This window comes from Melitaea cinxia, chromosome 19 (genome assembly GCF_905220565.1).
Source record: "Melitaea cinxia chromosome 19, ilMelCinx1.1, whole genome shotgun sequence".
Classification (NCBI taxonomy): Eukaryota; Metazoa; Arthropoda; class Insecta; order Lepidoptera; family Nymphalidae; genus Melitaea; species Melitaea cinxia.
In genome coordinates this window covers 12,152,648-12,176,857 of record NC_059412.1, presented here as the reverse complement: position 1 = coordinate 12,176,857, position 24,210 = coordinate 12,152,648, and the positions used below count along the sequence as shown (strand labels likewise).

General features: G+C 37.9%; 1 protein-coding gene across 1 annotated transcript; it reads right to left on the bottom strand.

The window, feature by feature from the left end:
- Positions 1 to 427: 427 nt before the first annotated feature.
- LOC123662843 (RNA-binding protein 28-like) lies at positions 428 to 23,648 on the bottom strand. Its single transcript, XM_045597636.1, has 11 exons — positions 23,182 to 23,648; positions 19,997 to 20,116; positions 17,065 to 17,316; positions 15,960 to 16,127; positions 14,858 to 15,062; positions 14,115 to 14,292; positions 13,373 to 13,535; positions 12,572 to 12,677; positions 9,887 to 10,048; positions 1,326 to 1,425; positions 428 to 1,196 (listed from the first exon to the last, which is right to left on the bottom strand). The coding sequence occupies exons 1-11, from the start codon at positions 23,447 to 23,449 to the stop codon at positions 648 to 650; spliced, it is 2,271 nt and encodes a 756-aa protein (XP_045453592.1). The 5' UTR covers positions 23,450 to 23,648; the 3' UTR covers positions 428 to 647.
- Positions 23,649 to 24,210: the final 562 nt, after the last annotated feature.

The window sequence follows — 24,210 nt, the reverse complement described above, 5'->3', positions numbered from 1 at the left end:
TCTAGTAATTGTTATATTATACTTTAACTAAAATAAGCTATGTATCAACTGTTGGATTATCCAATAAATAAATAAATAAATGACCTTATTTATATGTAAGATTATGAAAAAAGAAATATGTAGCTATACCAGTCGGCTGTTATCTATAACACAAGCATTAAGTTTCTTACTTTAGGAACAGATGACGATGTGTGTATATTATAAATATTTATTTATTATTTATTTATACCTCTTGCGTCACATCCCTAGCGGTCAACTATAGACGACTTCGGCGTTCTGGACATATCATTTATATACGTGGAATAAGAATGCATGTTTTATTTCAATGTTTCTCAGTACGTGTAGTTCTAAAAGACTTGTTTTTTATACTCAAATGTTGCAGGGATATTCTATTTTCAGAAACGTTGAATTAAAATACTAGAAATATTTTTTTTAATAATTTTATTTAATATTTTTGTGGTCCAGGTTTTTTGTCGCCTATAGACGTCGTTGGCGCACAGGACTAACAAGCCCTTGTCAAGTATAGGTGACTATGGCGTTCAAAAGGTTAAATGACCATTATTATGTGAATGATATTATTATTCGTGGATATAAAACAAAAGACGATGTGGGGGATATTAATTTATTACTTTCCTAAAAAATGTACATTAAAATATTTGGTCGTCGAATTTCCTTTTCTTATTTCTTTTTCCTGTTTTGTTTTTGTTTATTTTCTGTTTCGGTTGTTTTATTCTCTCTCGAGCCGCCATTTTTAACCTCATCGTTCTCTTATTTTTTTTCTTTTCAAGTTTGATAGTTTGTCTGTGAATGTTAGCTTGAGTTTTTAATTTATAGTTACTTCTCATTTGATGCTGACTCCCTTCTCTAGCAGTCAATCCTAAATATTCTTCAGTTTCTTTAGATCTCTTGACGAATTTTCCAGATTCTTGTTTTTCTTGGTTCTTATTTTCAAATTTTCTTTTCTTTATTTTTCCAAATTCTTGTTTTTGTTCATTGTTATTATCAAACTTTCTCTTTTTCATGTAGCTCTCGTCTGGTGCGTTGTGTTTCCGTTTTCTGAACTTGCGCATATCTTTGTTTTCATTTTCCTGCTGACCCTTTTTTGCTAAGGGATTGTTCGCTACAGATTTTTCCAATCTCTTCTTCCTTGCATTTAAGGCTGTTCGATCTTCTATTGAGAAAGATACAATCGGCCTCTGAAATTTAAAATAAACAAAATAATTTTGATTAACACGCAAAATATGTAATTTTATCTTCTCATTTCAAAATAAAATTTAAAATTAAATTGTGACTATGACTACCTCGTCTAAACAAAAATTGCTTACATTGTTCTTGTCGAAGATATCCGGGTTATTGTTTAGTTTCCTCAGACACGCCAGCGCGTCTTCATGCCTCATGAACATCACGAAGCCGTACCCCTTAGAACTGAATGAATGAAATGTTTTTTATTGTACACCGATAATAACAAGCAAATAAAGTTTATATAGATAGTAAAACGCTTAGGGGATAGGATCGGCAACACGCTTGCGATGCTTCCGGTGTTGCAGACGTCTATGAGTTAAGGTAATCGCTTACCATCAGGTGAGCCTACGCTTGTTTACCAACTTATATAAAAAAAGCAGAGCGATCTCTTCCAGGAATTGTACATATAATTGCCATGCTCGACAATGAGATATCGTCGCAGGCGGCGGTCTCCTTCTGCGAAGAGGTAATAACGCAGAAGGAGGCCGCGGAGCGGGCCAGGGAGAATGACGTCTTCGCTGACCCACTCCCGCGCAGACGTACGGGGGCAAGGAGGACACGATTTGCCCACCTCCTCTCCCCTCGTAATAGTGGGGTCGCCGGTCGATAGTCGGGGGACTTCAGCCGGCCCGATGACACGACCCCACGTCTGAGGGGTGGCCTTGATGTGTATGTACAGTATATAATGTACATGTAATGTGTATATAATTTACATATAATGTGTATATAATGTACATGTAATGTGTATATAATGTACATGCAATGTGTATATAATGTACATGCAATGTGTATATAATGTACATGCAATGTGTATATAATGTACATGCAATGTGTATATAATGTACATGCAATGTGTATATAATGTACATGATATGTGTATATAATGTACATGTAATTTTTTTTTCCTTTATTGGGAAACAAACAGCACAAAGAATATAATTCGTTAATGAGACATTAAAAAAAAATTATCAAGCCAACAAAGTTTCCACTTAAAACTATGAACAAATAAATTAGACAATACAATAAATATAATTATAGATACTACACAATGCAATAAAATATAGTTGTACTTAGGACGTATATACAAAATTAAAAAAACAAAGACAAATATACATTATACAAATCGAACACTACCACACTGTTTTAAGCATTAATTCTTATTTCGATTAGTTTTCTTTTTCCCTTTCTAAAAGTATTTGTATTCATTGAATCCACTGCTGAACAAGTCGTCATACCGTCAATGTCATTATACCGGTCGTCATAGACTTTACATGACCTTGCGAGAAATGAGTTGCCACAATACCTTGTCCGAGTGACAGAGGGGGAGAAAGTTGCTCGGGATCTTGTGCAATAACTGGGGCACCTAAACGATACCCTACTAAGTAGGTACTGAGAGTCTACCAAACCATTAATCAATTTGTAGAGAAAAAGCTGATCTCTGTGTTCTCTACGATTTTCAAGGGAAGTAAACTTAGAAAAACAATCCGATCCAAATTTGACTTCCAACCTTTTAACGAATTTATTTTGTAGTCCTTCAATTATGTCTATGTATTTCTTATATTGAGGATTCCAAACGGTAGATGCGTATTCCGAATTTGATCTAACATATGCATTATACAGGAGAATTAAGGTCTGAGCATTTTTAAAAACCATCCCTTGCCTAAATATAAAGCCCAACATTCTATACGACTTTGTTGTTATCTTATCTATATGCTGGTCAGAAATGAGCTTGCTATCCAACTGAACTCCAAGATCTCTTACCTCCGTAACTCTTTTTAGACTGGCATTAGAGATTGAGTAATTATACAAAATATGTTCTCTTTTTCTCGAAAATGTAATTGTACAACATTTTTCCAAATTCAAATACAAGCTATTAAATCTACAGTATTGTTCAAGTCTATTTAAATCATCCTGCAATTCATCACAATCTTTTTTATTCTTTATAATTTTAATTTTTTTTGTATCATCCGCATATAATATTACATTTGAATTCAAAAAGCACTTATCAATGTCATTAACAAATACATTAAATAGTAGAGGTCCTAAATGTGAGCCCTGTGGTACTCCAGAAGTAATTGGAACAAACGAAGAGGTGTAACCCTTAATCGCCACAGCCTGTGACCGATCACGCAGATAGGATGTCAGCCACCTAAATAAATTCCCATGAATTCCGATATGTTCGAGTTTTTTTATTAGAAGACTATGTGAGATTTTATCAAAAGCCTTTGCGTAATCAGTGTATATGACATCAACTTGGTGTCCTGAGTCCATTGCATTAAGTACAATATCTAAAAACTCACAAAGATTAGATTCAGTCGATCGCTTATTGATAAACCCATGCTGGCTACTCATTAACAAGGGTCTTAACACCGGGTATATCATGTCATATACAATTTTTTCGAAAAGCTTTGGACAATTTATTGGATTTCTTTGGATTATTTATTCACAATGCTATAATCTGCTTTATTATATTTACGGACTAAGTGGCGATTAAGGCTAAGATTCCTCTCCATGGAATAAATATTTATCACTATACTAAGCGAGGGATGATGAATATCCTCTGGCTCCGACAAAGGCAGAGTCCTAGATACAAGGCACTTCAAGTCAGAAAGAACAAGATCCAACAATCTATCATTGACATTAAAAACACAATTATATTGTTGCAAGTTGGTAAAGCTTATAAATGAAGACAGTTGGTAAGTAAGCACGCTCTGCGAAATATTTTGTAATGCAAGACTACTACAGTTGTTTTGTATTGACCATGTGGCATTTGGAATATTAAAATCACCCATCACGACAATATTATGAAGAGGAAAATCTAAACGTAAATCCGAGATGTATTCAAATAGTTTTAATTGAGAATCTGATTGTCTACAATTATGAGGAAAATAACAGCACAATACAATGATAGACCTGTGCTGTGCATTAGTCAACATTTTGAGTTCTACATTAATCATTGTAACATCTGCATCACTAACGTCGGGAGCCTGAGGAATGCTACGCATGTCTACAATAATTTCGCGACGAACCGCTATAAGAGTACCACCCCCCAAGCTTAAATTAAAGCGCTGATAGTCACGGTCCGTTCGATAGACTTCATACCTGGTATCAAATAATTCCTCATTAAAGAACCCGGGTAAAAGCCACGTTTCAGTCAAGCAAATAATATCATAGTTATTATTTAACACATTAGAGTAAAAATCTTTAGTTTTAGTTCGCAATCCACGAACATTCTGATAAAAGACACTCAATAGCATAATGATGATAATAGACTTAATAATAAACATTTAACATTAACTTTAAAACAAGAAACCACTATCACTCTAAAAAAATATATGTGGCAACCAATTTGTGTTTTAGATATTTGCAACAACGTATCCCAAGAATAAGTAATAAAATTCAACAGTAAGTATACATTTTTCACCCCAAAGCATGAACCCACTGCAACCCCTGGGAGAGATACATGGTAGCTCTCAGGTATTTTCAATAAATGTGACAACACATGCTGAGAAAGAGTAATAGAATTCAATTGTAAGCACATACAATCAATTCCAACACAAGAATCCTCTGCAATCACCAAGAAAAATACATGGCACTCCATTTTTATTCTCCACATCTGCGATGACAAATGCTGGTAAAGCATAATAATTTTTAATTGTAAATACTTAATAATAATCTCAAAGCTAGAAACCACTGCAACCCTTAACAAAAATACATGGCACCCCCTCCCGACTCCCAACATCCATGACAACAAATGTTGGGAAAAAGTAATAATCTTTAATTGTAAATACTTAATAACAATTTTAAATCTTGAAACTACTGTAACCGTTAACAAAAATACATGGTACTTTGTTTCTGTTTTTATCATCCATGAAAACAAATGCTGAAAAGAAGTAATAGTTTTCAATTGTGAATACTTAATAACAATTCTAAACCTAGAAACGACTGCAACATTTAACAAAATTATATAGTACTTTATTTCTATTTTTAACATCCATGATAACAAATGTTGAGAAGAAGTAATAATTTTCAATTGTAAATACTTAATAACAATTTTAAATCTTAAAGCTACTGCAACTGTTAACAAAAATACATGGTACTTTATTTCTATTTTTAACATCCATGATAACAAATGCTGAGAAGAAGTATTAATTTTCAATTGTATATACTTAATAAAAATTCCAAACCTAGATACCACTGCTACCCTCAACAAAAATACATGGTACTTTATTTCTATTTTTAACATCCATGATAACAAATGCTGAGAAGAAGTATTAATTTTCAATTGTGTATACTTAATAAAAATTCCAAACCTAGATACCACTGCTACCCTCAACAAAAATACATGGTACTTTATTTCTATTTTTAACATCCATGATAACAAATGCTGAGAAGAAGTATTAATTTTCAATTGTATATACTTAATAAAAATTCCAAACCTAGATACCACTGCTACCCTCAACAAAAATACATGGTACTTTATTTCTATTTTTAACATCCATGATAACAAATGCTGAGAAGAAGTATTAATTTTCAATTGTGTATACTTAATAAAAATTCCAAACCTAGATACCACTGCTACCCTCAACAAAAATACATGGTACTTTATTTCTATTTTTAACATCCATGATAACAAATACTGAGAAGAAGTAATAATTTTCAATAGTAAATACTCAATAACAATTTCAAAGCTAGAAACCACTACAACTCTAAACAGAAATAGCCAGCATGTCAACTCTGTTTCCAACATCCGTGCCAACAAATGTTGAGAAAAAATATTAATTTTCAATTGAAAGCAATTGGTAACAATTTCAAAGCTTAAAACTACTGCAAATTTTAACAAAAACACACAACTTCTAATTTTTTTTTGTAATATATACATAAATAGATTTTGAGAAAAAATAACAATATCCAATTTCAAATATTCTACATCAACTTTACAGCATGATACAATTTCAACCCTTGACAAAACTATATGACCCTTCATTATGAATTTTAATAAATGCAACAATAAACCCCAAGAGAAAGCAGCCAGCAGCATCCACACAAATGAATTCAACAATACGTACCCATCAACTATAAATTCAGCAGTGAGTTCAACAAGAAAAAGAATATATTCTCCAAATTCTGATAACAAACATAGTATGAAGTATATATTATGATTACAATAACAATAAAAACAAAACAGATAACAAACGAACTTAACACTTATGATAGTTTTTTTAAACAGTCCTTAGATGTAATATGAATAACTGGAGAATCATCCTTGCGTCGAACCATTATGGTACAATTGCGAACCCAGCAATAATTGTAGCCCTTTTCCTTTGCTAAACGCTTTGCTTCATTAAAAAGTGCCCTATTATCAGTAGACAGATGATCATTAAAATATATTTTATCTTGTCTTCCAGTAAACCCTATATCACAGGCCTTCAAATTATTTAATTTGCGAAGAGATGTTAAAAAATCGTCTTTCTTATAACGAGAATGCATTTTCAAAATTATGGGTTTGGGTCTACCGTCACTAGTATTATTTTTTGTGGCGATTCGAGTTATGAAGTCTATATCGGTATCTGTGGATAATGTGTAGTTAGCTTTTTCGGCCAACGTTTTTATTAATTGAATAAGATTTTCACCATTTTTTTGGGGAACACCGTTAATTTGAATGTTTGAGCGACGAACCCATTGCTCACTTCTACTTTGGCTTTCCTTTATATCCTGTAAGGTCACTTTCAATTCATTTACTTCAGATTCCAGGTGGCCTATTTTAGAAATTTCCAAATCAAAGTCACCAATTCTTTTGAAAACAGAATTGATGGATGATTCCATACTTGCAAATTTCTCCGACCACTGGCTAACTGTCTCAATTATACTTTTAAATTCGTTTGCAACGTAAGCTTTAAAGGATTCAATCGACGAGTTGAGACTGTTGAATTTTTCATCAAACCGTAATAACAATGATTGCGTATCATTAGAGAAAACATGCGGGCTATTGCCACCCTTATTAGATGATTTACAAAGAGGGCACTTCCATTTAGCCTTATTCATCGGTAACATTCTCTTAAAGTCTGCTTCAAGTAATCCCACACATTGGAAGTGAGATGTTCTATTACAAGAAGCACATTTAATACAGTCATCCACCTTTAAAACTTCTGAGCAATATTTGCAATCCATTTCGATAACTGAGAGTAGCGGGTATATAACAAAACCTTTGTTCAAAGAATAAACGACTTACTGCTCAATAATGTCACAAAACAAAAAAAATGCAATGCAGTTCTTCTCTTCTTCTTCTTTCTTAAGTCTTTTTGTTTTAATTCATATAAAAACAGCCACACAAGAGAACAGCAATTAAAAATAAACTAACAAGTTTCTAAACAGTTCATAAGCCTCGGACAGCAAACATAGAAAGTTGTCAGTTGCACAAATACCACAACTTAACTATATTATTAAGATATTAAACACACGTAGACTAAAACTGATAACACTCAACGTTTAATATTTCAGTTTTCGATATTAAAAACTATTAAAAACTGGCTTTCCCTAAGGACTTTGAGTGCAAACTTATCTATTGGTTGCAAGTGAAAACTGGTGTTTACTTCATCATGACAAGACGTTGTAATGCCCATTTTACAAGTGAGAACTATGAACAAATGCACTACTTTTACGGGTACGCAAGAGGGAATGCTGCGGAAGCTGCGGGGTTGTTTCAGGAACAAGTAGAACGAAGAGGTGGTCGTGCATCTGAAAGATGGCCTAATCATCGGACTATCTTGCAAGTTCGCGATGCTTATCGAGAAGGCAGAGTACCGGGAACAATCACAGGGCATCTGCCACTAATAAGAGACTCAGAATTGGTAGAAGAAGTTATTGAAGAAATAGAAAGAGAGCCCAGTGTAAGCGTCAGAACCATTGAACTCCGCACTCCATAACAAAATCTGTAACATACTGCATACTTCAGAGTGAGGGCTATCACCCATATCACATTCAAAGAGTCCAACAATTGAAATCGGAAGATTACCCCAGACGGGTTAGATTTTGCCAAGAAATGTTGCGGCGTCAAGCAGTCAATGAAAACTTTTTTAAAACAATTTTATGGACTGACGAATCACATTTTAAGCGAACTGGGATTTTCACACAACATTTTACACATACAATATTTTACATTCACAATTACCATTCCTGGGCTGTCGATAATCCTCATAATATGTACGATTTTATTTTTTTGTTACCCACACATTAGGAATTCTAAACATTTTTGAATATCATATCAAAAATTGACCGCTCCAACGGGGTTCGAACCCGCGTCTCCGACTGACCGTGTCGGCGCTCTAGCCAATTAAGCTATGGAACGATGTACCCGCTAGAGCGAAATTTTTGATATGATGATTTTTATTTTCGGTTTAAGCGAACCGTGGCGCCGTCTATAGTGAGTTCTTTACAGAGACCCGTAACTATTAAAAAAGTTTCCTGTCAAAGAGTTTCATATTACAATGAAAATCTTTGACAGGAGACGACACCATGCTATTTTTAATATGTACGATTTTATTTTTGTGTTACCCACACATTAGGAATTCTAAACATTTTTGAATATTTGTCACTTTTCGAACAACTGGCGCGGCTATCATACCGATTAACTATTGCTTAGAATACAAAAGATTCAGATAGGAAGTGTTTTTTATCTGTTTTCAAAGCCATACTCCCAGTAAACACGACCGAATATATTACAATTTTTTAAACTTAAGTTTTCAAATATCAGACTTGTCGTATTTAAACCAAAATTTGGGGATGATGCCATAAAGTTAACTTACTAAATTTTTTATGGTAGAAACTAGATAAACTAAGGAAGTTTTTAAGATTCTTTTAAATAAATTATTTTGTTGCTATTATTTTTTTTTAATCTTCGAAGTTATGTTTTTTTTTGCACTTTTCTTTTTTTAAGTACTTCTATTATGTTTAAGCGCATGATTTTACTTTTAGGGTTTATTTGTGTATGTATTAGTTAGGACCCAAGGTTTAGCTAAATTATTAAAAAAAATCAGGCATTTATCTCAATTATTTACGAAGTTATGATCAAAAATAGCGCTAAGGTCGAAAAACATTGAAAAATTAGAAAAAAAATCATATCTCCTAAACTATAAAAAATCGGATCATATACATAGGGGTGATTTGGAATCCCCAAGGGATGTTCTAGCTCTGGACTTCCGCTTGACAGTCTTTCCTGGGACACCCTGTATAATTTACATGCAATGTATATATAATGTATCTGTAATGTGTATATAATGTATCTGTAATGTGTATTTAATTTACATGCAATGGGTATATAATGTAATGCAATGTGTATATAATGTACATGCAATGTGTATATAATGTACATGTAATGTGTATATAATTTACATGCAATGGGTATATAATGTACATGCAATGTTTATATAATGTACATGCAATGTGTATATAATGTACATGTAATGTGTATATAATTTACATGCAATGGGTGTATAATGTACATGCAATGGGTATATAAAGTACATGCAATGTGTATATAATGTACATGTAATGTGTATATAATGTACATGTAATGTGTATATAATGTACATGCAATGTGTATATAATGTACACGCAATGTGTATACAATGCACACGTCACTCACGGGTGCTTCCCGTCGCGCTGCAGCGGCGCGCGCAGGTCGCGCATGACGCGCGCCTCCGTGATGGCGGCGCGGGGCGCGGCGCGGGCGCACTCGCGGCGCAGGCGCGCGTCGTCGCAGGAGGGCGGCAGGTTGGACACCACCAGCCGGTAGCGGGACACGAACCTGGCGAGTGGAGATGGTGTATCATGAGGCTGTTCTGAGTATGGTTAGGGCCTTAAAGCATCATAAGTATATAACTTCAAACAAAATAGCTCTCAGTTGGATGCTAACCCTGTAACGCGAATCTAGAAATACCTAAATGTTCAGACCACGACAAACAGCGGGCAATCATCACTCGAGGCAGACGATTAATGTCTTAAAACAGATAAACATAGAAATATTTTGAATATGATGATTTGGTCACACTTCAACCTATCGCAGTCTACTGCTGGACATAGGTCTTCCCAAGTTTACGCCAGATATCCTGGTTTTCCGCAATCTTCACCCATCCACCATCAGCAATCTTACGGCGATCGTCGGTTCAGCGGGCCGGAGGGCGTTCCACAATACGTTTGCCAACATGCGGTCTTCACTCCAGGATACGTCTGCTCCAGCGACCATCGGTCCTGCGAATCAGGTGGACAGCCCACTGCCACTTCAATTTGCTAATACTCTGGGCTATGTCGGTTACTTTCGTTATCTTGCTGATAGTTTCATTTCTGATCCTATATTTGAAAGAGACCCTAAGCATAGCCCGTTCCATTGCACGTTGAGCGACTTTAAACTTGTGGACTAGTCCCCTAGTCAGCGTCTACCTACGTTACTTCAAGAAGGAAGGAAAGGAACTTGAAGTTGATACGAACGGACATTGTCGCCGCGTCGTACATACATCTCAGTACCTCAATATATCGCCAGACGATATGACATCTCTGCAGAGAATTCAGGACAGCCCAGGTCTCGACGATTATTCTTCTGTCTTACGGCGCTGTAGCCATTTCGAAATCCAGCGTGCTCCGATGGTTGGAATTCGTCGAATCTTGTAAAAAACAACACCATCATATTCCTAAATCACGCCGGTGCGTGGTACCCCGGTAGATGATGGCGTTAAAGAGTCTCGCCGAGGCTTTAGGACAGGTCGCCCTTTAAGGAGCTTAGTCGTAACTCCGTCATCCCCGGGGCCATCCTGTTTTTAAGCTTCCCCAGCGCTGCATTAATCTCATCTACTTCGATATCCGGGATGTCTTCCGAAAAATGGCGAAACAATGGTATCCCAAGTCTCAGGCTTGTTTGCGCTCGACGAGTATAGCTCTCCATAAATTAATTTCTCGACCTCCTCTGGGATCTGAGTCTGTTTCTGCCATCTGCCATCTCCTTCTGCCGTCTGCTGTTTTAGCTTAACAAGAAGGCTTCTGCCCAATGGTCTTTGGAAAACATTGGATCTCCTATTCTTATCAATTAGAGTAATAAGAAATCTCATATTTCAGCAGCGGAGGTCACGGCGTACACGTTTCCGTATTGTCTTGGAAAGAGACTTCTGTATTCGCGAAGCTGCGTGAGCAGCGGGCAACTTGCGCCACCGCCGCATCAGATCTAAGGCTTCGGAAAAAAGTTTGGACTGCTTCGTTAACTTCGTCGGCCGAAAGTGTCTGCTACCCAGTGTCATTGTGTACACACCGTCTTTCCCACGTTGTCGATCATCTTGTCCACGTTGCTAGTGGTTTCCAGCGAATCGAATCTATTTTCGAGTTCCAGTTGGAACTGCTCGAAACCCCATAGTGTTTAGGGCAGCGTAAGTCGGAGAATAGATTTCATCAAGCGGGCTCGCTCTTTTTGGAGGCATATATTCAGAGTGCCCCGCAATAGCCGGTGGTCACTGTCGGTGTTAAACCTATTAACCACCGAGACATCTCTGAATATTATTTATCCGCTATGATGAAATATATCTCGTTCCTCGTCATAGTATCAGAGTTTTACCATGTGAACCACCTTTGGAGCTTCTTCTCGAAAACTTAATTTTTTAGTTGACGAAAATCTGCCACCTGCGAGTCCTACGCCCCAATTCGTGTGATTCGATTCTCGTACAGAAAAGGCTTAGCCTTTCATCACGACAACGCCGGACCACTTACATCTTTAGCCACTCAACAGAAATTGAAAGTGTTTGACTGGGAAGTCTTAACGCATCCTCCATATAGCCCCGATCTTGAACCCTCAGATTTTCATCTGTTTCGGTCTCTTCAGAATTTTTTAGGTAGTGTAAAGTTAATATCGAGAGGCCTGTCAAAACTAGTTGTCGCGGTTTTTTAAGTCCCAAATTTTTTACAGAAACGTCATCCTGTCACTATCTAGGAGATGACAGCAAGTTGTTGAACAAAATGGTACATATATATTATAATTAATGCAAATAAATTTTGTAAAAATCTTACCTTGAATTTCAATATAAAATACGAAGAAACATTTTCCCCGACCTAATATAACACCTACAGAATTTAAGGGATGGTATTAATACCAATCTTAAGAAGACTTACATATTTTCAACATAGTAGATTTCCATCATTGGTAGTTGTTTTGATATCACTTAAAAATACATACATTGTTACAAAATTACTTCTAAAAACGTTCAGGATACCAAGCAAAAATATAGAATTGGGCTGTTGAGACTCAACTTCTGCTCGTTGATCTGAAAAAAAAAAAAAATAGTGAAGTTACCTGTTCAAGTTCTTTAACATCTGCGTCTTGCTCCGCTCGAGTGCAAGTCTCTTCGCCATATCGGACGCGGACACGCCCACCGCCGCCTTAGTGCCCGCCACGATCACTGGGACACATTTACCAAGTTACTGAGACGTGAATGTGTGCAAGTTACCGCACACTCACAATGTAATAAATAGATAATAAACGTCTCACACTCAAGAGTCAGGACCTCACTAGGATTTTATTCTGTGTTGGGAGGTTTGGAAACACACAATACACAAGCACAAACGCCCAGAACACGAAAAACATATATATGGTATTTCCGATGTGTGGGGATCGAACCCGCTACCGCCAGCGCAACAGCCACAAACCAGAGCTTCGAGCGTTGCACCAGCACTTCGTCATGACAATAACTTTCTTTTTTTGAATTTTACTTGCGAAATTACTTTTTTTACATACACCATTTGCGTCCGTACTTCTGTCTACGTTTTTTTTATGTGAAATTGGTCATTGTGTCACTATTAGTGATTATGCTAACATGCTTCACTTGTTTAAATCTGATATTCATTGACTTTTGTTGCCGATTTCTTGTCAACAGATATTTTAGACTCCCTGGGCTCCCAGAAAACACCGCATTCTTCTATCCCTGAACAATATACAAAAATGGACCGCATTGGTTTGTACACCCAACAAACTGGACACATTATAAGTTTTGTCAATTTTTACTACATTTAGAATGTATATGTAAAACATGGGATTGAGTTTTGGTAGGGTACAGCTAAGTAGGGGATAGATCCAAGTTTTGTTCTTTTTACCAACCTCCTTCTTTAACCAGATACAAATTGCGGTTGTCCTTGGGTTGCTTCTTGTTCCCGCTGGTGAGGTTGTCCCGCTTAAGAGCAGGCCGCACTTGCATCGTTTGACCTTCCAACTTCAATTCTGATGGTTCCAGCGATAGGAAGCGATCCGCGTCTTCTTTGTTCTACAAATTTTTTGAAAAACAACTTAAAAATAGTAATAACACCTTACACTCAATGACCGCACTAGGATTTACTCCTGTATCGGGGGGTCTGAAAACACTATACTCAAGCACAAACACACAGACCACGGCAATCATCTGTATGGCCAATATAAATGTATGCCGTGCGCGAGGATCGAACCCGCAATCGCCAGCGCAATAGGTACAATTCATGGCTGTAATCGTTGCGCTAACGCGGCGTATATTTATCATAATCGTCTCTGTATATTTATCAACAAAAAAAATAAATAGTTATAACTGTCGGCTGTTACCTGTAACACAAGCATTAAGTTGCTTACCATAGGAGCAGGCAGTTGTGTGTGAATGTTATAAGATATTTAAAAAAAAAAATAATGTGATAGTAGCGACTAGAGCATTTTAGAGTCGTACATTAGTAGTAATCGTGTACCATCAGATAGATAGTCTTAAGAAACACCTTAATAACTTAAAAGGTTGTATAGAATATTTGAAAGATAAAACTAATTATTTACTATTTCTACATTAGACAAAAATGGTAAGTATAGTTAATCAAAAGCAGCTTACAGTAAATTTAACAAATCCAGAGCCCCTCGAGTGTTCAGTGAGTTTGTCAACACAGATGAGCGCATACTTCACGGGGCCCGTCTTCTCTGCAAAGGTTTTCAGCTGATCATTATCAACACTGAACGGTATGTTTGTTAGAAAAACTGTACAACCGTCTTCTGCATCGTTTAATCTTCTCCTAGAAAAGAAAATGATTGATTATAGTGATTAAGTTTTGCTGCTGTGTGGCTACTGCAATAAAGAATATAGCCAGCCTCTCTCTTCACGTGGGTATCGTAAGAGGCGACTAAGGGATAAAACAGTTCCACTACCACCTTGGAACTTATAAAACTGACCGATTGCGGGATAACCATGCAACTGCTGGCTTTGAGATACACAGGCCGAAGATGGGTAGCAGCATCTTCGGTGCGACAAAGTCAGCCCTGCTATCACCAACCCACCTGCTCAGCGTGGTGACTATGGACAAAACACATGAGCTCACGTCATTTTTGGCGCGAACTTGTGGAAGCCTATGTCCCGCAGTGGACTGCGATAGGCTGAAGTGAGTAAGTTATTAAGTTTTAATGAACTGAGCAAAATCAATCTATAAACATTTTACTAACGAGTAACAGATCTTGCACTATCTCTACACATCTATCTCTCTACAATAACATTAAAAAATATTTAAAACAATTTGTATTTTAAAAATAATAAAAACGCTTTCAGAATAAGAACTACAAGTGCTTATAGAACAATGTTAATACCGCTGAATATCAGGCTGAGAGCTCGTAACAGACTTATCATCGTCATCACCGTCTTCATCGTCTTCATCGCCCTCAGATTCCTCTTCACTTTCATTTCCATCATCTTCACTTTCTGACTTTTCATCTTTTTCTGAATCTGATTCTTGGTCATCGTCATCATCATCACCATCTTTTTCACTTTCATGTTCATCATCGTCTGATTCACCTAAAATAACCAATACAGTACGATTTATCAATTACCACTAAGCAGATAAATCTACCCCCTTGTTCACTTAAAAAATTAACTAGAAGGAATCATCAAAATTATTGAATGGATAAATGGCTTGTCCCAATTACTTTATCTCTTTCTTGTAGCCACTTTTAATGTTATATTGGTACAATTTCTAACCAACTTCATTTAACTCACATTTTTCAATATTTGACAAATGGAAATCAAATTCTAATTACTTATTTACAGCTGCTCATGTTAAGTATTTCATGATCAATATGATATGACTAGAACGATCACCAAGGCCGACATCTTAAGAGTGTATGCTACCTCAAATTCCTTATTTTCCACTCGGCAGGATGACCATATCTTCCAAACTACTGAATATTTAAGTTTAAAATTTATACATATATGGTAAAGTTCAAGACATAAACTATCTTTCATATGTTTCGAAAACACGATTCCATAAAATTTTCTCGATACAAGAAAATCGCAAAGTTACCTCTATTTTTTTGTATTAAAACCTTAATATCTCAGTAAATATAGAAGTTATGGACTTGAGATTAAGCATGGTAATTGAAATAAGTATGAAGAACATTTTATATGTTGTGTTTTTTAAAAAATAACTATTGATAATGTTTGTGGGGAGAAAATACATATAATTCGCGCGATGAACAACCAAGCTCTCTCATGTGTATTTAGTACGAGTGAAATCTGAATTCGAGCTGAGGTAGTGTAGCCCCTTAGCGTGCTTTCTGAGGCACGGTGGAGGGTCTCCAAGAAAGAAATATTTGTATTAATACAAATATTTACCATGAGCAGGAGTCGTACCCCCAACCACCTATGTTTTTAGAGCTGTCACTCTGAGATGAGAAAGTTCCGTTATTTACTTACTTTTAATCTCTTGCTTCACATCATCGGTAGAAACATTCATTGGACTGTCATCATTGTCACTGTCCGAATCTTCCCTCTTGATATTTTCCTCCATTTCTATTTGCTTGTTGATAACATGTTGCATGTATTTGTCTTTAGGTACCGCCCAATCCACCGATATCGGTCTACCTTAAATATAAATTTAATATTATTAACTGTAAAAATAGATAATCTAGTATAACAAAAAGAATTACAGCAATTATAGTCTTTCTTTTTGTTTAAAAATGAATGTAAAGAGTACTTTGTAACAATTTAGACATAAGTTAATACAATGGTCACAGTAGCTACCTACTGTTAACTGGCAATGGTTCGAATCTACTAAACTAAAACAATGTTTACAGGATTTCCTATGTTATTCAATTTAATATTTGTATATGAACTAACGCCGCTGAAGTGACGCCGCGTTGGCGCAACGGTCACAGCCATGGATTGTGCCGGTTGCACTGGCGGTTGCGGGTTCGATCCCCGCACATGACAAACATTTGTATTGGCCATACAGGTGTTTGCCATGGTCTGGGTGTTTGTGCAGCCCTTGTGGGTCTCCCTACCACACCTCGGAGAGCACGTTAAGCCGTCGGTCCCGGTTGTTATCATTACCTGATAGCGATCGTTACTCATAGTAGGGAATATATCCGCCAACCTGCCATGGAGCAGCGTGGTGGATTAAGCTCTGATCCTTCTGCTACATGGGGAAAGAGGCCTATGCCCAGTAGTGGAATATTGCAGGCTGAAGCATATAAGCATATATGAACTAAACTTTGTATTTGAAAATTATATTTGAAAAATATATTTAATATAAAAATAGATTTTCCTATTTTTTTCTTTAGACAATTGTTTAATTATTTTAAATAACTAATTGGTATGCGTAATAAAAATGTAATAACATAATTATAGCAACAAATATTTGAAGCACATATGATATTAGAAGCACAGTCCGCCACACTACAGAATATCCTTAGAAAGGAGACAGATTACAGTAAAATCACGAGAAAAAAAAATTTGTGTATATGTAAACTGGATAATATTATAGTAAGTACTATGGTGGATGATTTAGGAAGTTACTTACCTAAGAATGGTTTTAAATTGGTATTCAAAATGGCCTCTTTAGCCATTGGCACATTCTTATAATGTACAAAAGCACATCCAACGAGTTTACCATCTGGTTTCTTGAGTAACTTTACTTCTTGGATTACACCATATGGTGCAAAATGATCTTTTAAAGATTCCTCGGTTGCTTTGAAAGATATGTTGCGGACTATTAGACGTGCTCTACGATTAACCCTTGCATTATCCTTCTCTTCTTTTGACACTGGTTCATCTTCTGCGTCTTCCTCTGTAAAAGCAAATATAGAATATATTTACTTGTTATAATTGTTTTTTACACAACTAAGTCGGCGAACAAGCATATTGCTTACCGAATGGTAAGCGATTACCGTAACCAATAACCGCCTGTAAACAGTAGAAGCATTACAAGCGCGTTGCTGACCCTACCCCTAAATCCTCTCAAGCTCTGGTCACATTACTCACCAACAGGAACACAGCACTGCTTGAAAGCAGTATTACTTAGCTGTGATCTTCTGTAAGGTTGATGTACTTCCCTAGTCGGGCAGCTTCAAATTCGGTCATACTTCACTTAAACGGCCTCAAATTTATGGGGTGAAATGGGGGTGAGGGGGTGAGGGGGTAAAGGGTGGTGGGGAGGGTGGGTTTATTACTCCCCGTAGTGTGCTTTTCGCGTAAACCCCGTGGTTTCGAAGATATCGTGTTTAAAGTTTTGAAGTTAACTTTACGTGATTCAGAGATATTACAATACCTTAGAGCTCCGCGTCTGACTCCACCTTAACTCCGGTGCTGCGGGAAGTGCACTCATATGCTCTGTTAGTCGTTAAACGTCAGTTCGTATCGTTTGTTGATCTTGCAATCGAGATCGTTTTTACGTAAATTTGTTCGAAAATAAAGTGTGAAAGTTGGTGAACGGAGCATATGATTGCACTTTCCGCAGCACCGGAGGTAAGGTGGAGTCAGACGCGGAGCTTTAAGGTATTGTAATATCCCTGAATCACGTAAAGTTAACCCCAAAACTTCAAACACGATATCTTCGAAACCACGGGGTTTACGCGAAACGCACACTACGGGGGCCTAAAAAACCCACCCTCCTCACCACCCTTTACCCCCCCACCCCCATTTCACCCCATAAATTCGAGGCCACTTAACTAATTAACTAACGAATGACCAACCCCGTGGTTAAGAAGATGTCGTGTTTGAAGTTTTGAGGTTAACTTTACGTGATTCAGAGATAATACAATACCTTAGAGATCCGCGTCTGACTCCACCTTAACTCCGATGCTGCAAGAAGTGCACTCATATGCTCCGTTCACCAACTTTCACACTTTATTTTCGAACAAATTTACGTAAAAACGATCTCGATTGCAAGATCAACAATCGATATGAACTGACGTTTAACGATTTACAAATAGACACTTTTAACCAAAATAACGCGTCACTTACCATTTCCTTTAAAACGATTTAAACACAAATTCATTATGTTTATATAAATAACTGTATGTAAATGAATAACACAATAACAATTATTAAAAATATCAATGGTTAAAATTTTGAAACTAGAATAACGCTTAGCTTCGGCGCGGCACCCATCATAGATAAACACAACACAACAAGACACTTAAACTAAGGCACCCGTATCACAGTGTTGCCCACGTGTTGCCGTTGTCATAAAATTATGCCGGCGCGACATAATTTCGTTAAAAAAACTAACTTATTTAACTTCAAAATTACACCGTTTATCGACATAATTTCGTTACAAAAAAAATAAAAAATAACCGTAACTTCAAAATTACTCTTATTTGGTTAGCAAAAAAAAACAGCCAATAAATCATTTGTCCAGCAAAGATTTTTTTAGCAATAATTAAAAGGCTAGGATGTACATCACAGGTGACTAATTTATGGGAGGTTAAATTTTTGTTATTTTTGCCTCTACCTTAATTCCGGTGCTGCGGTAAGTGTACTCATGCTCCGTACGGCGACTATCACGTGTTATTTTCGAACTTTACGTAAAAACGATCTTTACTGCATGATCAAAATACGATACGAACTGACCTTTAACGACTGACAAATAGACACTTTTAAACAAAATAACGCGTCAGACATAATATTCTAATAAAATTAGTAACATTGCGTGCTAGAATATAGGTTTAGAAATTCGAAAAATACCCAAAACCGAATCGGAGCACCCCACTGTCCACGTGGTCTTGGTTTGCCCTACCCCTAGAATGTTTTTTTTTTAAGCCGGAGGCGCGGAACAGAGCATGAGTGAGCGTGCTTTCGCACGGCGGGCGAGGGTTGCACTTCCCGCAGCGCTGGAGCCAAGCGTTACTCTAACCTTAAAGGTGGTAGGTTAATTTCAACCTCAAAACTTCAACCACGATATCTCTGTAACAGAGGGGTTTACACGAAAATAGTTGTCCGGGGAGATGAAAAACCCACACTAAATCCCACCCCTCACCCCCTCCTTTCCCCCCAACCCCATAAATTTCTCGCCAGGATTGTACATTACTACCAATATACATATATAAAATTATATTTTATAAATTAAATAATAAAAGTTAATATATGTCGTATAATATAATTACGTAGTTAGTATGTTGAGCGATAGATGTCGCCACACCTCCTTGCCGAAATGCTCAGTAAATTGCTTTGTACATACTTAGATATAAGCTAATAATATTAATTGACTACAAGTTTCTGTCGCACAAAAAGAAACAAGTACACACTGACAAACTTTTTGCATTTACTAACGTAGTTTGACAACAGGTTAATGCAATAGTAGATGACTAAAGACAAAAGTTGATATTGACCATATTTGTAAAAGCATTTGTTTTGTGTTTTGATTTTGAGGAGTGTTGAGTGAGATGCATTTATAGTAATGTATTAAAAAAGTGATATACAACACATTGCAACTTCAGTAAAATTATATTTACCTTTTATTTCTGGTTTCGAATCTTCAGAATAATTTTTGAATCTTTTCTTAGAACCATTATTTTGTGTTTCTTCATTATACTTGTGTTGTGGTACCGCCCAGGCTACGTATATGGGTCGACCTAAAATAATTATTTCAGTAAAAACAACAATATTTTTATTTATAAATGTCATTTCAACATTGAAAATGTTAAAAATTCAAAAGCAACTATCCTCAGCTGCAAAAACAAGATATACATATATATATACACATTAAAATCAGTATAAAAGTTTTATCAGTTAGTGAATCCATTGCATAGTATATTTTAGGGCATGATAATCTTTGGCTAGTTTTAGTTGATTGATTGATTTTCCACGGGCTATTCTCCGCAAATCGACGTCTTAGTGCGCCTATTTTGCGTGGTAGGCTGGGGGCTTCATTCATGCCAGCCTAGCTCCTTGAAGAAGCCTAGCAGACCCCTTGCGTTGCCGACGACTTCCCGGAGCGACCTCGGTGTCCCGAGGTGTATCGCCCTGTAGTTCGCCACACTACCGCATTCCAGCAGGATGTGTGTGGCCGTTTCTTCTGCCTCCATGCACGCTCTGCATAGGGGGCTGTCTGTAACACCTAAGTTGTGTAAGTGTTTGTTGAGCAAGGCATGTCCGGTAAAAGCCCCGACCAGTAGTCGGAGCTGGGCTCTCCCATAGCCGCGAAGTTTGCGGGACAATCCTGGGTTGATCGTCGGAAGAGCTTCCTTGGTCTGCCTGCAGGTGGTTAGGTTTGTCCAATATTCTTAGTGCATTACCTTGGTGTTGTGTCGCAGCTGGCTGCGCAGCCATCCGAAAGGCAGAAGTAGAATGGGTTCGGGTCCGTGGACCCTCATCTCCGATCCATTCCTCGCTAGTCGGTCAGCCGCGTCGTTGCCTCGCGATCCACTGTGGCCCTTTATCCATTGGAGGATAATGGTGTTTGTTTCACTTACCTTCGTCAGAGCTCGATGGCACTCGTATATTAGCCCCGATGTCATAGTGTCGCTCTGTAGGGCTTGCAGGACCGATCTGCTATCGGAAAGAATACGGATTGGAAAACCCTGTACCTCTCTAGCCGTGATCGCTGTTGCAGCCATTACGATTCCCATACATTCCGCCTGAAAGACGGTGTTGTGGATTCCCAATGGCGATGACAATTTGATATTCAGGTCTTCTGAGTAAACCCCAGAACCTGTACCTGTTGATGTTTTTGACCCGTCTGTGAAGATTCTCAACACCTTGGGGTTGATGCCTTCCCCTGGGTCTTCATGTAATTGTATTCTGTATTTTTTGTCGAATACGTACTGTTTGGGTATTCTGTCGGTGACCGCTTCGATGAGCGGTTCCCTGTTCGCCAGTTCACCAAGTATACCTGTATGTGTTACTTTTACGTTTCTCCATAGGTTTAGCTTCCTGAGTCTTTCCGCGGCCGCTCCCGCCTCCTGTTGGATAAACAGATGCAGCGGCGGCAAGTTCAGTAGGGTTTCCAGGGCCGCAGTCGGGGTGGTCCTCATGCAGCCCGTAGTCGCCATGCAAGCTAGCCTTTGAAGTCATTGTAGCTTTGCTTCGCCGGTGATTAGTTTGGTTCTCGGCCACCAAACCACTGCGCCATAGCTGATAATTGGCCTGATGACGGACTGGTACAGCCACAGAGTGATTTTTGGGGATAAACCCCATCTTTTACCTATCATTCTGCGGCACTGCCAGAAGGCTATTGTGGCCTTGACAATCTTGCTGTTGAGATGGCTGCTCCAGTTCAGTTTGCTATCTAGAATGATTCCTAGATACTTCACCTCCGAGCTGAACTGCAGCTCCGTTCCGAACAGTCTAGGGGGATTGTAGTTCCCCAATAGTCGTTTATTAGTGAACATTACCTGTTCCGTCTTTCTGGGATTGACGGTAAGTTCGTTGTCTATGCACCATCTCTCCACAATCCATAGCGCCTGTTGTGTAACATTACACACGGTACTGCTGACTCTGCCGCTAATTAGAATGGCAATATCGTCAGCATACCCGATCGTGAAGTAGTTGTGCTGGTTCAGTCTGGTTATAAGGTCATTCACCACCACGTTCCACAGTAGTGGGGAGAGCACCCCTCCTTGTGGACATCCTTTAACCACCAGTGCATGTTGTGTCCCAGATGATGTAAGTCTGATGACTCTTTTACTGAGCATGTTACCTATCCAGTCAACCATTACCGGGTGCACACCGTGCTTAACCAGTGCCGACGAGATGCTGGTGAAGTTGGTCATGTCAAACGCACCTTCTATGTCGATGAAGGTGCCGAGACACATTGCCTTGTTTTCAATGGCCTCTTCTATTTTGCTGACCACTGCATGTAGAGCTGACTCTGTTGATTTTCCTTGGCTGTACGCATGTTGGTGTGAGTGTAGGCTTACTGTAGCCAGGGCGTTTTCTCTCAGATCCCGTTCACACAGCCTTTCGAGGGTCTTCAGCAAAAACGATGTTAGGCTGATAGGTCTGTAGGATTTGGGTTCGGAGTAGTCACTTTTTCCCGGTTTGGGGATGAAGATTACCTTTACCTCCCTCCACTGCTTTGGCACGTACCTGTGAGCTAAGCACGCTACCAAGACAGCGGTAAGCCTATGGGTCAGTTGGTTGCTTCCCCACTGTAGAAGTGCTGGGAAGACCCCGTCCAACCCTGGGGATTTGAAGGAGTCAAAGCTGTTGATAGCCCATCTAACTTTTGGTGGACTTACTACCTTGAGTGCATACTCCCATTGCTCCTCTGTTGGGGTCACATCCTCTTCGAGCCAATCGACCGACCGCATGATGCGGCAGCCTGGAAAATGCGTTTGCACCAGAATGGTCTCAGCTTCTTCCAGCGTGCTCGTGAAGGTGTTGTCTGGCTTTCTCAGGGAGCCCCTAATCTGGCTAGATTGGTTAACGAGAACCTTCCTTACCCTTTTGGCCTGTTCGCAGGTTTCCACGCTGCTGCAGAATTTGCGCCACGAGTCGGTACTTCTATACCTTAAACGTTTCTTGTATCTGGACTTGGCCTTCTTGTACTTGTCCCAGTCCAGATCGGCGCATGTATTCATTGCTCTGTTTAGGAGTCGCCTTACCTTTTTCCTGAGTCTTTCCAGTTCAGGCCCCCACCAGCTAGTTTTAGTTAAATTAATGAAGATATTTGAGTAAAAAAATTTAAAAAAATTACCAAGAAAAGGTTTTTTATTTGTCGCATTCAACGCTTTATTGGCCATCGGAACATGTGTGTAGTGTACAAAAGCGCACCCAACAAGTCTCCCATCCGGTTTCTTCAATAATTTAACCTCTTCGACGGTGCCGTATTGTGAAAAATGCTCTTTAAGATTTTCTTCTGTTGCCTTAAATGATACGTTTCTCACTATCAAACGGGCGTTTCGATTAACTCCATCTTTATATTTTGAATTACCATCAGAGTTCACATTATCTATTTCAGTCATTTTGTGAATTAAAAGTTAATACAAAAGAAAAATTTACAAGTCTTAACACGTGTACTTATTAAAAGTATATTTGAAACACCTTTTTATAAATGAAAAACAGACAGTTACAAATTAACACTCTTAATGCTCAATTTTTAGATTTACTATTTTTAGTTTTTATTTTATCTCATTGACAAACACATGAGAGCACATTGTTTTTAATTGATTGATTGATTGATTGGTTTAATGGCTTTCAGTTGTGCCAGAGAAGCACGGTTGATTCCGCCAATGTCACGTAGAGTGGAGAACACACGTAGGAGATTGATTGATCGGTGCAGTTGAGATAACAGTCTCAATTTAATTTTGAAAACAGGCAAAATAGTAAGACTTTCATTGTTACACCTTAACCTAAAACAACACAAACATTTAATGTTAGACTAAGACAACCACTGTTAGTAACTAAACTATTACAAACTAATTACACTAGGACAGACACATGGTTTATTTACAACTTAATTTTATTTATTTCAAAATATTTACACAAAAATGTACAGTAGGGACTAAACACTAACATCAACAAACATTGAACATTTATAGGGCGGGGAATATCATAGGGAAGGATGTCATATATAGGACGGAGGAGTTTGGGACAGGAAAAAAGGATGTGGGAAACCGTGCCTTCGTCAAGGCCACATTCACACAATGAGTGGTCACGAACTCTGATTTTGGCAAGATGAACAGGTGTACACGCATGACCAAGACGCAAGCGACATATGCTGGAT